This window comes from Nematostella vectensis, chromosome 12 (genome assembly GCF_932526225.1).
Source record: "Nematostella vectensis chromosome 12, jaNemVect1.1, whole genome shotgun sequence".
Taxonomy (NCBI): domain Eukaryota; kingdom Metazoa; phylum Cnidaria; class Anthozoa; order Actiniaria; family Edwardsiidae; genus Nematostella; species Nematostella vectensis.
In genome coordinates, this window is record NC_064045.1 from 7038663 (window position 1) to 7053237 (window position 14575).

General features: G+C 41.5%; 2 protein-coding genes across 4 annotated transcripts; one reads left to right on the forward strand and one right to left on the reverse strand.

Moving 5' to 3' along the window:
• Positions 1 to 634: 634 nt before the first annotated feature.
• Positions 635 to 3288, reverse strand: LOC5510140. Its single transcript, XM_001630572.3, has 3 exons — positions 2840 to 3288; positions 1817 to 2026; positions 635 to 1385 (listed from the first exon to the last, which is right to left on the reverse strand). Exons 1-3 carry the CDS (start codon positions 3058 to 3060, stop codon positions 776 to 778), a joined length of 1041 nt encoding a protein of 346 aa, XP_001630622.2. The 5' UTR covers positions 3061 to 3288; the 3' UTR covers positions 635 to 775.
• A 235-nt stretch (positions 3289 to 3523) lies between these two features.
• Positions 3524 to 14446, forward strand: LOC116616954. Of its 3 annotated transcripts, XM_048720346.1 has the most exons (13): positions 3525 to 3837; positions 5144 to 5281; positions 6117 to 6212; positions 6366 to 6558; positions 6699 to 7558; positions 7856 to 7981; positions 10495 to 10581; positions 11159 to 11281; positions 11962 to 12026; positions 12480 to 12554; positions 12654 to 12704; positions 13406 to 13453; positions 13821 to 14446. In XM_048720346.1, exons 1-13 carry the CDS (start codon positions 3676 to 3678, stop codon positions 14284 to 14286), a joined length of 2490 nt encoding a protein of 829 aa, XP_048576303.1. In that variant the 5' UTR covers positions 3525 to 3675; the 3' UTR covers positions 14287 to 14446. The 3 variants fall into 3 exon arrangements, with proteins under 3 accessions (XP_048576302.1, XP_048576303.1, XP_048576301.1); XM_048720344.1 differs by having other exon boundaries at positions 6117 to 6558; XM_048720345.1 differs by lacking the exon at positions 13406 to 13453 and having other exon boundaries at positions 3524 to 3837; positions 6117 to 6558.
• The last annotated feature ends 129 nt before the right edge of the window (positions 14447 to 14575 follow it).

The following is a 14575-nucleotide window of genomic DNA, read 5'->3' on the forward strand; positions in this document are numbered from 1 at the left end:
CTAACGAGCTGGGTCTAACGGCCGCCGTTACTTCGAAATGGCTCCCGTCACCAAAAACCAGTCGCGACTCACTCGGAAACGAAAACCACGTTTAGGTGCGCGTTTGGCTGAAAACGGGTGTAAATACCCTTACTCAATCTAACGAATTTGGCGATTTTCAATGTTTTGCAATCTGCTAAATCATTTTCTAGCTGTTTTTATTCAAACTTACAAGATTGCATTTCAGGGCCGTAACGGACATCGAAAAACTGGGAGGGGAAGGCACAGCCACGCCCTGTTCAATTCCTTACAATTTTAGGGGGGAAAAACCTTGGGACGGGGGGAGGGGGCAGGAACCTCCCTGAAAAGAATACTGAAAACCCGCAGTAAAAGCACCTTTAAGAATACTCTATTGAATTATTTATGCTTTTCAAGGGTTAAAGAATGTCGATCAACCACTCTTTTATTATTTTTTACAATTGAAGAGAAAACTTTTCAAAATAGCCACCCACGATTGAAGTTTAATACCTTATTGGCAATATTTTATTGACAGTATCTCAGGCACTTGCTTGAATTAGCAGATGGTCCGCTAAATGGTCAAACAATACAGAGAACCCCCCTCCAGCCCCCTCCCCCACACACCCACACACTCAAATGTATTAATATATTATATTTTTCTTTTAAGCATGAATATGGATCCCTAAATTACAACATATGTCCTAGACTGGGAATAGATTTTCAGGATTTTGAGATCTTTGCCAAGGAGTCCTGGAAAGTCTACAAAGAGTTTGACGGTCTATGTCAAAGAAGAGTATGACTGTTGTACCATGTCACTGAATAAGGCAGGGTTTAAGATTGTGTTCAGTAACTGGTCAACTCCCATTTCCAGTAACATACCAGTAATAACATCAGCATGTCCAGGGTGCAATTTCCGGATTTTGTCATGTATCTTTTCACCTATAAATTCTTTTTGTTCTGGCTCTGAAAGCCCCTCAATTGCTGTTCTAATTTCAGTCTCATCAAATGAGCTTTTTATACAAACTTCAGCATCACTCTCCAATGTGTTGAGAATGCTTTTATTTTGTGTTCCTGTACATGACAAGTTTTCATCTCCACATCCCTGTTGTTTGCTCATCTGGTGGAGTGTTTCGACTGCCTCTGTTGCTCTTTGGCCAAGTAGATCTGGATCCTGGCTGACTTTTTGAAGCAGATCCAGTTCCATTTCCAACAGCATCCCTGTGATTTTGTCTGCATCTTTTGGGTACTTTTCTACAAGTTGGCTGTAAATGTTTTCACCAATCATACTTTTTAGATCTTCAGTTTTGTCTTTTTCAATATTATAACTTAAAGGTGCTCCATTTTCATCAACGGAAGCATTATCTACTTTTTTGTCTTCAGTATCTTTGCTGTGAAAGGGAAAACAATTACAATTTTATTATACTCTCCATTTTTACTCCAATAACACACAAAGCAAAATAGTGAGAAAGAAATTTGAATCCCATGTGCTGTTCACAACAGTTAGATGGTAAATTTTTTTATTTTAATTTTGACAAAAATGTAAAGCCGTTTTTTTTACCACATGCTCATACTGACACGTACTAGTGTCACTCTGAGTGTTACTATTACAGACTTTTGCTATTACGCCAACTAAATTGTAGTTCCAGGTGTCCATTATAGTGAAAGTTGCTGTATAACACAATGTGGAATCATTGATTTAAAAAGAAAGGGTTCAAAGCCCATTACCATATTTTCATAGAATTCTGAAGGACAATAATCTCTGAGAACATGGTGCCCTAAGCCCCATCTAAATCTTCTATTTGAAAAGCAAAATACACACCCTTGTATACTCTCCTGCCGTTTACTCTCCATCAGAACATGTGCTGCGGTGTGTATATGTTCCAGTAGCCCCTCCCTGGAATCCAGTAAGTGTATCAGCTGATCAGCAGGCATTTCCAGTAACATTCCCGTCACTCTTTCGGCAAGTGTTGGATACAATTGCTGAACGGTGCCATACACTCTGTCGCCTAGACTCTGTAGATCTGGTGTCCTAAAAAAGGAGACAGGAATAATAAAATGACTGTTGCAAGGCAACCACCATTGGATAGGAGGAATAAAGATAAAAGAAATTTCTACCCCCCCACCCCACCCCTCCCTCAATTATACTACAGTGTAGTGGAATTTGAGTCTCGCACTTTTAGGAGATTAATGCTTAAAAATGCCTTTTAAGCAGAGTTTTCACAACCTTTGTTGAATTACAGTATTAAGCAGAGTTTTCACAACCTTTGTTGAATTACAGTATAACAGATTTAGTTAGAATAATTTAGTTGAATCGTCGCAAGGACGATTGAGGAAAGAATTAGTTATCCTGTTATGTTGTTGTCGTTTAAAAAAAATATTGCTATGAATTTGAGTAATAAAGAAATAACCGGAAGTACTTTATCTTAATGTTACTTGAAACATGAGTTTTAAAGATTAAAATTTCAATATGACAATATTATATAAATATTAAAATATAACATGTTGTGTTGCTGTAGCATGCGATTTGAGTGTTTAAAATGCATTTTTTAAGGGCAGCCCGCTTAATACGGACACCCCGACAATACGGACACTTATGAAAGTCCCGAGGGTGTCCGTATTAACGGGGTTCCACTGTATAATCCTGTTCTACCCACCCTGTGATGTAATTTTTCAGTCTTTGGAAAGATCTTTGAGTTTGGAACTCTTGTCTATCTATTACTTATTATCCACTGGAGGTGTTATTTTAGTGCGTACAAGATACTCCAACAACCCTTTCATCATTGTGCAGTATTCTTTGACTTGACTTTGATTTATTTGCCATCCTAGCGTCCTACTTCCTTACCTCTGTGAGTTCTTATCACCCAGTAGCGAAGCAGCAGCTATAATCCTCTCGTTTAATCTCTTCTCGTCTGATAGCAGACTTGCTGTCTCCTCTTCACCCCCATCTAGTAGCATACCGGTGATCTTATCTGCTTCATTCGGGTAAATCTCGAACACCACATCGTAAATCTTGGCTCCTAGGTCCTCTAAGGTATTGGTCTTTGCGCTTCCACTATTCCCCATTAACCAGTGAGTTACGTAAGTAAGGCGTTTAGGAACCAATCGTAAGTATGCCAGTCCTCTCAAATATCAAGATTTGACCATCATTGTCTAAAATTCAGACAACGATAGAATCGATCAATGGTTCTATTTTGACCTTGGCCAGTTATCAGTCTTCTAGTAAGCGCTAGACCACGTAAAACACCCACGCAAGAACAGATTGACCCAGTATTAGGAAGTACACAGGAGAGAAGACTTAGGGGGAAGGGGGAGATCCAGCACACCACAGGGGGCCCGAATGCCAATTATATTTTGCAGAGATACTTCCCAATATACATGAGCCATTCAACAAGCATAGAAAAGTCAAACGATAAAAATAAAAAATTACTTAGAATATTTGTATCCTATTTATAACTTTTTATTTTATTTTCGAAACCAAAATGCGATTGGGTTCCCTGTGTGCCCCAAAGCGAGGTTCTCGTTCCAGTCTACCCTAAATAGAAAAATTCAAAAATGGCGCGAGAAGTTTTCTGTTTACGTTTTCTGTTTTGTCGTTTATTCGACTTTAACCTTCCTTTCTTCTCAAATGAATACCATTGAATTACTATAAGGAAGACAAAAGAGTCTAAGACCGCTTGAATGGCTGAGTTTTTCGTAGAAATGCCAGAGAGCCTACGCGATCTCTTGTCCCGAAGTCGAAATGATAAAGACGATGGCGTCAAACGATATTTTCACTTGATTGAATCCAAGAAGGACACATCTGTAATTCGCTTTTATGGGAAACCTATTCTTCCTATACTGGTAAGACAGCATTTACATTCATAGAAATTCAAAACTTAATAGAAAATAGAGAGTTTTTTTTCTTCACTTCGCGTTCTTATTCTCACTCGAATCCATTCCCTCTTTTTCAGATTCACACAGATTTTGAATTCTTTTATTACTTATTATTGTTATTATTTTAATACTTTATTATCGTCTCAGGTCTTCTAGCATAGCAAAGTTTTGATAATCGGGGAGACAATTGTTTCAAGATCTGCTTTCCTTGTCAATGAAAATTAAATCTAGATGAAAACAAGCTAACAAAAATGATCCTACCCATAAAAGATTAGGGTGATTTAGATCCACGACGCCGGCAAGAAGACGCTGCCTCGCGCATGTTCGATTGCGCGCGCACGCTTTTCTTGCCGGCGCCGCGCCCTGTTCAGGATTGCATTTCATGATTCTTCAGGACGGGACGCCTTCAAAAATTAGCGCACGCACAAACGAACGTGCGCGAGGCAGCGTCCTCTTGCCGGCGTCATGGATCTATATCACCGTAATACTAAACAAAGGGGGCGGAGGGAAATCGCCGTCCACTTTTTCGCAAGCTCTCGCGCAAGTCGTCGTCATTCACAACTAGACTTCATTGAGTAACTCTGAAACTGCCAGAAGAAAACATAGCAAAAAGTAAAGCGGTATGAAAAACTATGAGAACTGTAAAGTACAAGAGATTGTTAAAGAACTATCAGGCATATTCGGGAAAGTGTTTGGAGTCAAAACAAAAACAAGAACAAAAATTCTCCTTGAGAAATTAAACGCAGCGTTTAATTTGAAAGATAAAGTTAAAAAACAGTGTGCGTTTGCATCATTCAGGTGCGTGCGCAAACAAACAACAAATTTTCTAAACCTATCTAATCCTCCCTTGTTTGTGGTTTTGTTATAACGAAAGGCTAATAAGTAAACTGTTATTACTTCAATGGTGTGTTTTTTGCCAATTTTGAGCTCTATTATAGCTTTCTCGCTTCTCTCTAAGGAGCTTTTCACTAAGTGAAGTCAAATGACAAATAACAGCTTGCCCAAGGCAAGTCCCTTTTATAGTGCATGTTCATGTTAAAAAGGAAAAAAATATGAATTCTAACAACTATAAGGGGGGTCTAAATAGGTTTTCGTGCAGATCTGCAGATTTTCGGGGGGAAATGAGTATATCAGCAGATTCTGAGACCCCTATTTGCACCCCCCCCCCCCCACACACACACACACTTTTTCTACTGCATTCCTTAATTTTAATTCTTTTTCAAGGAGCATATATCCTTTTCTTGGTTTTTATATCCCAGAGTTTTTTCTACAGCTCAGTGAAGATGACAAAATTCAGATGCAAGAGTTTAGAAAAGCAGCTGTCAAAGTGGAGCAGAAGTTGTTTGAGGTGCAACGTGAGAAGTACTCCTCTCTTCTGATGCAAGTTAATGATGTCATGGACAGGGTCAAGGTAAAGCAAAGCCAGATGAATGATGATAATGATAGTTATGATGATGATGATGATGGTAGTAGTGGTGGTGATGATGATGATGATGATAATGATAGCAATGGTGATGGTAGGGGTGGTGATGATGATAATAATGATAGGTAATGATGATGGTAGTGGTGGTGATGTCCGTGACAGCAAATCTAGAACCGCATTTCCCTATTTTCTCGTTTTTAGTGCTGTAAGGGATGTCAACGTTTGTTTTGGAATATTCGTGAATGTGCATGCCATTCTTGATGCTGTCTCTGACGTTGCCTAATGATGATGTCATAGTGGTGGTGATGATGATGATAATGATGATTATTGTGTTAGTGGGGATAATGATGATGATGATGGTAGTAGTGGCAATGGTGGTAGTGTTGAAGGTGATGGTAATGATTGTGGTGGAGATTATTGTGGATGTATTGATTATGGTGGTGATGATGGTGGTAGTGATGGTGGTGGTTGTGGCAATGATGGTGGTAGTGATGATGATGGTTGTAGTGATGGTGGTGGTGGTAGTTGTGATGATGGTGGTAGTGGTGGTGGTAGTGATGATGGTGGTAGTGATAGTGGTGGTAGTGATGATTGTGGTAGTGATAATGATGGTGGTAGTGATAGTGGTGGTAGTGATGATGGTGGTAGTGATGTTGGTGGTAGTGGTGATGATGGTGGTAGTGGTGATGGTAGTGGTGGTGGTAGTGATGGTGGTGGAGGTTGTAGTTGTGATTATGAATGGTAGTGATGGTGGTGGTAGTGGTGGTTATGGTAATTGTGACAGATTGTGAATATGCTCACTTTTATATTGTTTTTCCAACAGAGAAACATTGGCATTGTAAAGAACAGGAAACCATACACACAAGCAGAGAAAGGTCACCCTAGACCAGAGAGCATATCTACTCTGTCAGACAAATTGGTAAATAGGCAGCATGATGCTTTAACCACCCATGGATACCAAAGAGCATCCGAGAGGACATCTGATGTTTCTAACTCTAGAAACAATCTCAGCACTAGTACCCTATTACCTGTAAAAAAGTATCCTGGAAGACTAACGGAAAGCATTTCCAAGTCCTCAGATGCCACCTTAAGAAACACAATGGACAGTGTGCTGTTCTCAACTAGACACACAGATAGTATCATCAATGCAATTCCAGGTGCACCTGAGGCAAGCCTGTTGAGTCAGGTTGCTGTCAGTGTTTATGGAGAGGGAGGAAATGTTGATGATTCTCTTGCATCTACAAACCTTTCCATGGCCTTTACTGGTAAGCGATAAGTCTTGCACTATGCCGTTGAAATGTTTGACTGCACCTGGTCATGATAAAAATCCTGACGAGGCAACTGTATGTTCCTTGATTCTTACTGAATATCATGATATCATCAGATTGATCTCCCTTTTTTTCAGATGTAAGTGTGGCATCACTCCAGTCAACTGCAGGTAACCAGCCAGGAAGACCCGTCCAGCGGCAACTCAACATGGACACTATCAACAATAACCTGTACCAGACTCATCAACGCCAGCCACTTACGAGCACCCCAACAACCAGCCATGCCCAAAGTAATAATAGCATAACTGACACCAATACCAGGAAGAACATGTCTGGTGTCATGCCTGGAAAAGGTGCTCAAGGGACCAAGGCTGCCCAAAGTTCAAGATCCACTGGACCATCTCACCATGTATTCAGTAAGAACATTTCCAGTAAACACTCGTCCAGTCGTCAGGACACTACTGGTGACCAGGATAAGGCTTTGGAAAAACTGGACATGATGAGGAAGAAATTACTTCAAGAGAAAGAGAAACAACTGCATATTCTAAGGCAGCAAGAACTCTCCAGATTACGTCAGAAATCTGCAGAATCCTTAGATGGTAGCTTTGAGGGAAGGGATGCTTACCAGGATAGTGTGGCCAGGGCAACCAGTAATATAACATCAATGTACTCTATCGCCGAGTGTAGTCACGAGGAGAGCATGAGCAAAACAAACGCAGAGGAGTCGACATCAGATAAGGAGAACGTCCCTCACTGCAGCCATGGCAACAATGAGCGTTGTTATGACAACACTCACATGACATATGGTAACCTTGGGAATGACTACAGTGTCTTAGCAGGAGAGGAGATATGTAGATATGTGAAGCCTGATAAGGTCTGGGACGGCTACCCACATGCGCTAGGGCGTGGCTATGAGGAGTCCACACCCAGGGGGAAGAGCACAGTAAAACATGCTGGGGATTTGTACATCAGGCATGAATTTGTCAAACAGATGGAGGTGAGTATTGTGTGACACAGTTTATTTATTTTTTCTAATTATGAGCTGCTGGATATCCAGTAGTTTACAGAATGAATATTTTTTTAGAAAGAAATGTATTTTAGTGAGATTTTTTAGGGTAGTTGTTTGTTTTGCGCCATCAGTTGCTCACCATGCACTAGCATATTCTGAAGCTAGAAGTGGATCTACAACTGGTCGTCAGATCTTTTAAAAGGTCCCTATTGAAAAACTGAAATCGTAACTGTCTTGTTACTTGTGAAAACTCAATTTCTTAGCCCCCCCTTTGCTGTGTTCTAGGAGCTGGGCAGTCAGGAGGGTTCAGAACTGCACAAGTTTGCCGTCTTGTCTGCCCATGCCAAGGGCTTTCTGACGCGGCGTCTCCTGCAGGCAGACAAGGTCCAGGCGCTTGTCAAGACTGTCAAGGTACGCTGTGGTCATAGGGTATCAAGTGCTAGAGAGGTGCTTTCTATTGCAACAGGGTTAGGCTAGTAGTCAGAGGATGGCTTCTACAGGGCTAGGCTAGTAGTCAGAGGGTGGCTTCTACAGGGTTAGGCTAGTAGTCAGAGGATGGCTTCTACAGGGTTAGGCTAGTAGTCAGAGGATGGCTTCTACAGGGCTAGGCTAGTAGTCAGAGGATGGCTTCTACAGGGCTAGGCTAGTAGTCAGAGGATGGCTTCTACAGGGTTAGGCTAGTAGTCAGAGGATGGCTTCTACAGGGTTAGGCTAGTAGTCAGAGGATGGCTTCTACAGGGTTAGGCTAGTAGTCAGAGGATGGCTTCTACAGGGCTAGGCTAGTAGTCAGAGGGTGGCTTCTACAGGGTTAGGCTAGTAGTCAGAGGATGGCTTCTACAGGGCTAGGCTAGTAGTCAGAGGATGGCTTCTACAGGGCTAGGCTAGTAGTCAGAGGATGGCTTCTACAGGGTTAGGCTAGTAGTCAGAGGATGGCTTCTACAGGGTTAGGCTAGTAGTCAGAGGATGGCTTCTACAGGGTTAGGCTAGTAGTCAGAGGATGGCTTCTACAGGGCTAGGCTAGTAGTCAGAGGATGGCTTCTACAGGGCTAGGCTAGTAGTCAGAGGATGGGTTCTACAGGGCTAGGCTAGTAGTCAGAGGCTGGCTTCTACAGGGTTAGGCTAGTAGTCAGAGGATGGCTTCTACAGGGCTAGGCTAGTAGTCAGAGGGTGGCTTCTACAGGGTTAGGCTAGTAGTCAGAGGATGGCTTCTACAGGGCTAGGCTAGTAGTCAGAGGATGGCTTCTACAGGGCTAGGCTAGTAGTCAGAGGATGGCTTCTACAGGGTTAGGCTAGTAGTCAGAGGATGGCTTCTACAGGGTTAGGCTAGTAGTCAGAGGATGGCTTCTACAGGGCTAGGCTAGTAGTCAGAGGGTGGCTTCTACAGGGCTAGGCTAGTAGTCAGAGGGTGGCTTCTACAGGGTTAGGCTAGTAGTCAGAGGATGGCTTCTACAGGGTTAGGCTAGTAGTCAGAGGATGGCTTCTACAGGGCTAGGCTAGTAGTCAGAGGCTGGCTTCTACAGGGTTAGGCTAGTAGTCAGAGGATGGCTTCTACAGGGTTAGGCTAGTAGTCAGAGGATGGCTTCTACAGGGCTAGGCTAGTAGTCAGAGGATGGCTTCTACAGGGTTAGGCTAGTAGTCAGAGGATGGCTTCTACAGGGTTAGGCTAGTAGTCAGAGGATGGCTTCTACTGGGTTAGGCTAGTAGTCAGAGGATGGCTTCTACAGGGCTAGGCTAGTAGTCAGAGGATGGCTTCTACAGGGTTAGGCTAGTAGTCAGAGGATGGCTTCTACAGGGTTAGGCTAGTAGTCAGAGGATGGCTTCTACAGGGTTAGGCTAGTAGTCAGAGGATGGCTTCTACAGGGTTAGGCTATTAGTCAGAGGATGGCTTCTACAGGGTTAGACTAGTAGTCAGAGGATGGCTTCTACAGGGTTAGGCTAGTAGTCAGAGGATGGCTTCTACAGGGCTAGGCTAGTAGTCAGAGGATGGCTTCTACAGGGTTAGGCTAGTAGTCAGAGGGTGGCTTCTACAGGGTTAGGCTAGTAGTCAGAGGATGGCTTCTACAGGGTTAGGCTAGTAGTCAGAGGATGGCTTCTACAGGGTTAGGCTAGTAGTCAGAGGGTGGCTTCTACAGGGTTAGGCTAGTAGTCAGAGGATGGCTTCTACAGGGTTAGGCTGGTAGTCAGAGGATGGCTTCTACAGGGTTAGGCTAGTAGTCAGAGGATGGCTTCTACAGGGTTAGGCTAGTAGTCAGAGGATGGCTTCTACAGGGTTAGGCTATTAGTCAGAGGATGGCTTCTACAGGGTTAGGCTAGTAGTCAGAGGATGGCTTCTACAGGGTTAGGCTAGTAGTCAGAGGATGGCTTCTACAGGGTTAGGCTAGTAGTCAGAGGATGGCTTCAACTGACTGTAGTCGGTTGTTGCCCAGGGCAGAAAGAAAGCAAGTTAATTCTAACTCAGGGATGAATGCTCTTTTTATCCAATCAAATGTTGATGAATCCCTAGGTTATCGCTAACCTGCTTTCCAGGAACTGGCCCCAGGTTAACAAATCTCAGTAGTAAATTAAATCAGCTTGAATCGTAGTTAATTTCAGTTTACATTTAAAACTGGTTCAAAAGTGGTTCTATTTCTAAGGTATAAAATGAAATAAGAAATTTGTATTAAATTTCTATTGCGTCCAGAAAGAGCAGCATGTGCATATGTTTAAGGGTGATACTGTACTGTATGCACCCAAAAAAAAAATGGTTTGCCATTTGGCAAACGAAAGGCATCTCTGGCAAAAACCATGTATAATAACAAAGCTGGTGTGAGTTATGTGAATCTTTTTTGGGGGGGTTGAAGGTTGCATATCATATCAATAAAATCATAGCGCATTAGCACATTTCAAATAAAAAGAGACATTCAATGTTTCCTGTTTGTGTTAAGGATACCCAAGCCTTTCTGTCAGACATTGCAAGGGAGGGGACTCAATCAACACAGGAAAAGATGCTGAATGACAGAGTAACTGCACAGGTATGTGGTAGAATTATGTTAGTTTTAGTGCTGTGACTATAAATGATATTATATGGTAAATTTGTGACATATATTATTTTTTGTATTGGGTATAATCAAAATTTGTATTGGGTATAATCAAAATTGTATTGGGTATAATCAAAACTGAATTGTATTGGGTATAATCAAAATTGAATATAATAAGGTACAGTATTATCAGATAATGGAATTTGCTTGAATTGAGCAGATAGCTTAACACATGAGAAGACGCCAAACAATAAGCACCCAGTCTTTGGGGTGGGGCGCTTATTGGATAGGGGGCGCTTACAGTATTTTATTTCTGCAGAAAACACCAGCTTGTTTTTTAGACTTAATACATTACATTCATGGAGGGGATTTCATTGTTTATAAATCGATGACAACATCGTTGTAATGTGAGAATGTCAATAATGAGAATGCAAATAATGTTTACACCATTTAAGTAATGCTTTTTTGGGATATTTTTAGGGTAAGGCAAGGGGTTTTTTTATTGAGGAGGGGGCGCTTATTCGAATCATTACGGTAGTTTTCCTAAGATATGCGGTTTTTCTCTGCTTAGCTGGATGCAGCCAGGGGTAAACTCCATGATGTGTTCTTTAAAATCCCTGTGACAGACAGGATGGCTTACATTGCACATGCGCGAAGCCTGGCGAAAGAACGGGCAATACGACAAGCCTCCAAGGTAAACGAATGGCAGTTATCATCAATATCATCATTGTCATCACATTTCTTGTCATCAGTGTCACTTGAACTAATATTTTTGTCATGTTTATTGTCATCATTATCATCACCATCATTGTCACCATCACATTTCTTGACATTATCACGACCTGGGGTTTCATTAGGGCCCGGTGGCCGGAAGAACCACCAGCTATTTTCAACAGAGAGCTGGTTACTTTTTAAATATAGTTGATTTAAGTTTTATTTGAATTAATAAAATAAAATAGCTTCCACCCTCTTCTTATCAATCTACGTCGCCTACTCTGAAACTTAATGAAACCCCTGACTAATATATAACATGGTTTTTATCATTATCACTTTCATCATCAGCGTTACAGTTGTGTATCACCACCATAATGTTCATCATCAACAATATAGTCATTATCACCAATATAGTAATTGACATCATGTCATCATCAATGCCATCATATCACCATATATTATCATCAAGACACATCACAATCAGTTCATCATCATATCATCAGGACAGTATCACCATCAATTCATCACATTGCATCATGAAACAATCCTCATCAAAATAACACATCACCTTCAATTCATTTTCCTCATTTTTTTTTAATGTCATAACCGTTATTGAAATTAACAATTCCATATCGCAAACTTGATCACTATTCTTCTCAGAAATCTGAGTCTCGTCGATTGTCTGCTGCCACCATGAAAGCCATGCAAAGACGTCAGGACGGCACGTATCCTGAGAATTACCACGATCTTAGTCTTAAAAACAACCATAAGCTTTACAAGCAACATCATAGCAGCAATAACTATTTTAGCTACCTCTACAACAACTATTATGACTTTCTTCCGCAGCCACTACAACCACAGCATTGCCAAGCGAGATATTTAATCTAATCTGTGAAACACCAGACATTATTTCATAATTATTTTGTTCTCTTTTGCCTATTTATGTGTACTAACTTTGCAAGAATGAGTCATTGTTTCCCTGACTTATTTAATCACCATCTAAATAGCACAAATTCACATTGACAAGGAATTGACATTTTCCTCGAGTTATTTTTTTTTTCAAATAGTTCTAAACTTAGGATGTCTCCCTTTTTTTGAGTTTGTAAAACATAGGATATAGTTGTCATGGTGATCACACTTGAGGTTAGTTTTGGAGCATAGTTCCTTGACGATCTTAGTCAGGGGGGAGGTGAACCAAAGAAAGTGGGAGGAGTCAGTGCCCACCCAGGTCGTCGACGAAGCTGGGATATCAGGTGAGCCAAGTAACCACTGTGACTTTTTTCTTTTGGCCAGATGTTTTATTAAGTATTTTGGTGTCACCACGTGAGTTTACAAGACCAATTCTATCACAGGGTTCTCAAACCAACGCAGAGTCAGCGGTCACCTACACTTGCAGAGAAAAGGTCTGATTGTATTTTTAACTAATAGACTAAGGATCTTTAAGCACAAATGAAACAACTATTTTTTTGCCTTAAAGATATTGTATAAAGAGTGTGCATTAAAGATGGTAATCTTGTGTGAGGTTGTCGTGAACAGGGAGATGAGAAGAAGAGTCACATTTACAGTTAGGTGCATGTCATAGAGAGAAGTTGCAATTTTATGGTAGAAAAAGGTGAACAATAACACAAGAGCCATGAAGGTTTTTAAAGAAGGTCAATACACCACTTTCTCAGACAATGTCAAGTTATGTGGATGGTCCTGGGGACAATTTGCAAAAATTTTAGAAAAAAAAATGTTTAGTATTACCTGTAGACACCTGTAGCCACTTGCCAGAAATGATGCATTGCAAGATTTCTGGTGAGCAACTAGAGGTTATTCTTTCGTAGGCTAATGTTGTATAATATTGTATGAAAAAAGTAAAAACAAGCTTTAGATGGGCCCAAGCAATGTACGGTTCCCCTCTCCTTACCTCACCATCCATCTTTGTTTGCTTTAGTGCAGACACGTAAGGGGTTCTAGGGAGGACAGACTTTATTATGTTGGGCAATGCTTTCTGGGGAAGGAGAGATTAAGGATTTTTTTGTGTGTGTGCCTCTCAACTTTTAGTGACTTGTTACATGGCTTTTATTAGTATGTCAGAATCCATATGTGACTCATGTTTCAGGCCCAAGCATGGAACCCGGCCTGAAACAGCACCCCCAGCTCGGCAGCCGTGAGTAAAGGGGGCACTTAATGCTGGAATAGTTGAAGGCTATGACTTCATTCATGTCATTTGGTGCCTTTTTCATGGGAAATCAGTATCTACATCTATTAATCAAGCTTTTTTTTCAAAGATACAGTAGTGGCACAATTTACTTATAATTTACTTTTTATGTAACCTTAAAAAATGTTCATGTCTTATTTTCTCTTTTACAAATTACTCTATAAAAATTTCAGCTTAGTATGTTAAGAATGTTATACCCCAGGGTATAGGAGGTATGAATAAGCATCCTTATCATTCGGATATACTGTATGGAGTCCCACAGGTAACTTCACTAGTCACCCTTAAGTATCTACTGAACATTTGATGTTGATTGCAGGAAAGCTCGTCGAAGTCTTGGGGGTCGGCCCGCCACTATGCAAGGAGGTCGGTCAGCCACTACCCAAGGGGAACGTCCCAAGTCCCAACCTGGCACAGATGGCGAGAAGACCCAGCTCAGAAGACCTACGAGAACCAGTCGTGAGGAGAAACCACTCACTAAGCGCCCAGCACGAGTCAGCCAAGAGGAGAGACCACAGAGGCCAACCAGGTCAAGTGCGGAGGAGAAAGCCCCGCCCAAAAGAGCCAGGCGGTCAAGATCTGCAGAGAGGGAGGGTGGGGATGGAGTGAGGAGTGGGGAAGAGAGGGTTGCTGCTCGCAGACCTCAGCGGATGAGTCTTGGGGCCAATAGACAACCGTCTATTGCTCTGAAGGATGGGGGGAACGTGCCAGAGAATAAACCTAGAACGGGGCCCATCACACGCAAGGTTGCTAAGTCGATGGCTGCTAGATTTGACAAGTTGTAATAATGTCATGCCAATTTTGTGTAAACGTCTGTGTGTTGGGGTGAGATACCTGACCTCATTGCTACTTTGCTGTATTTTGCTAGAAAATGGAGGCTAGATCCAACAAGTTGCTGGTTTAATGCTATTTGAAATGTGTGTAATAAAAAAACTTGTTCTTGTCAGAGTTCTGTGAATATGAATTCAACTGCAATCCTGATAGATTTTGTGGGTAATTAATGAATTGTACCTTAAGCTTATCAAAGAAGAGCTTGCATGTGTGTGAGCAGGTGAGAGGTTGACTTTATGACGC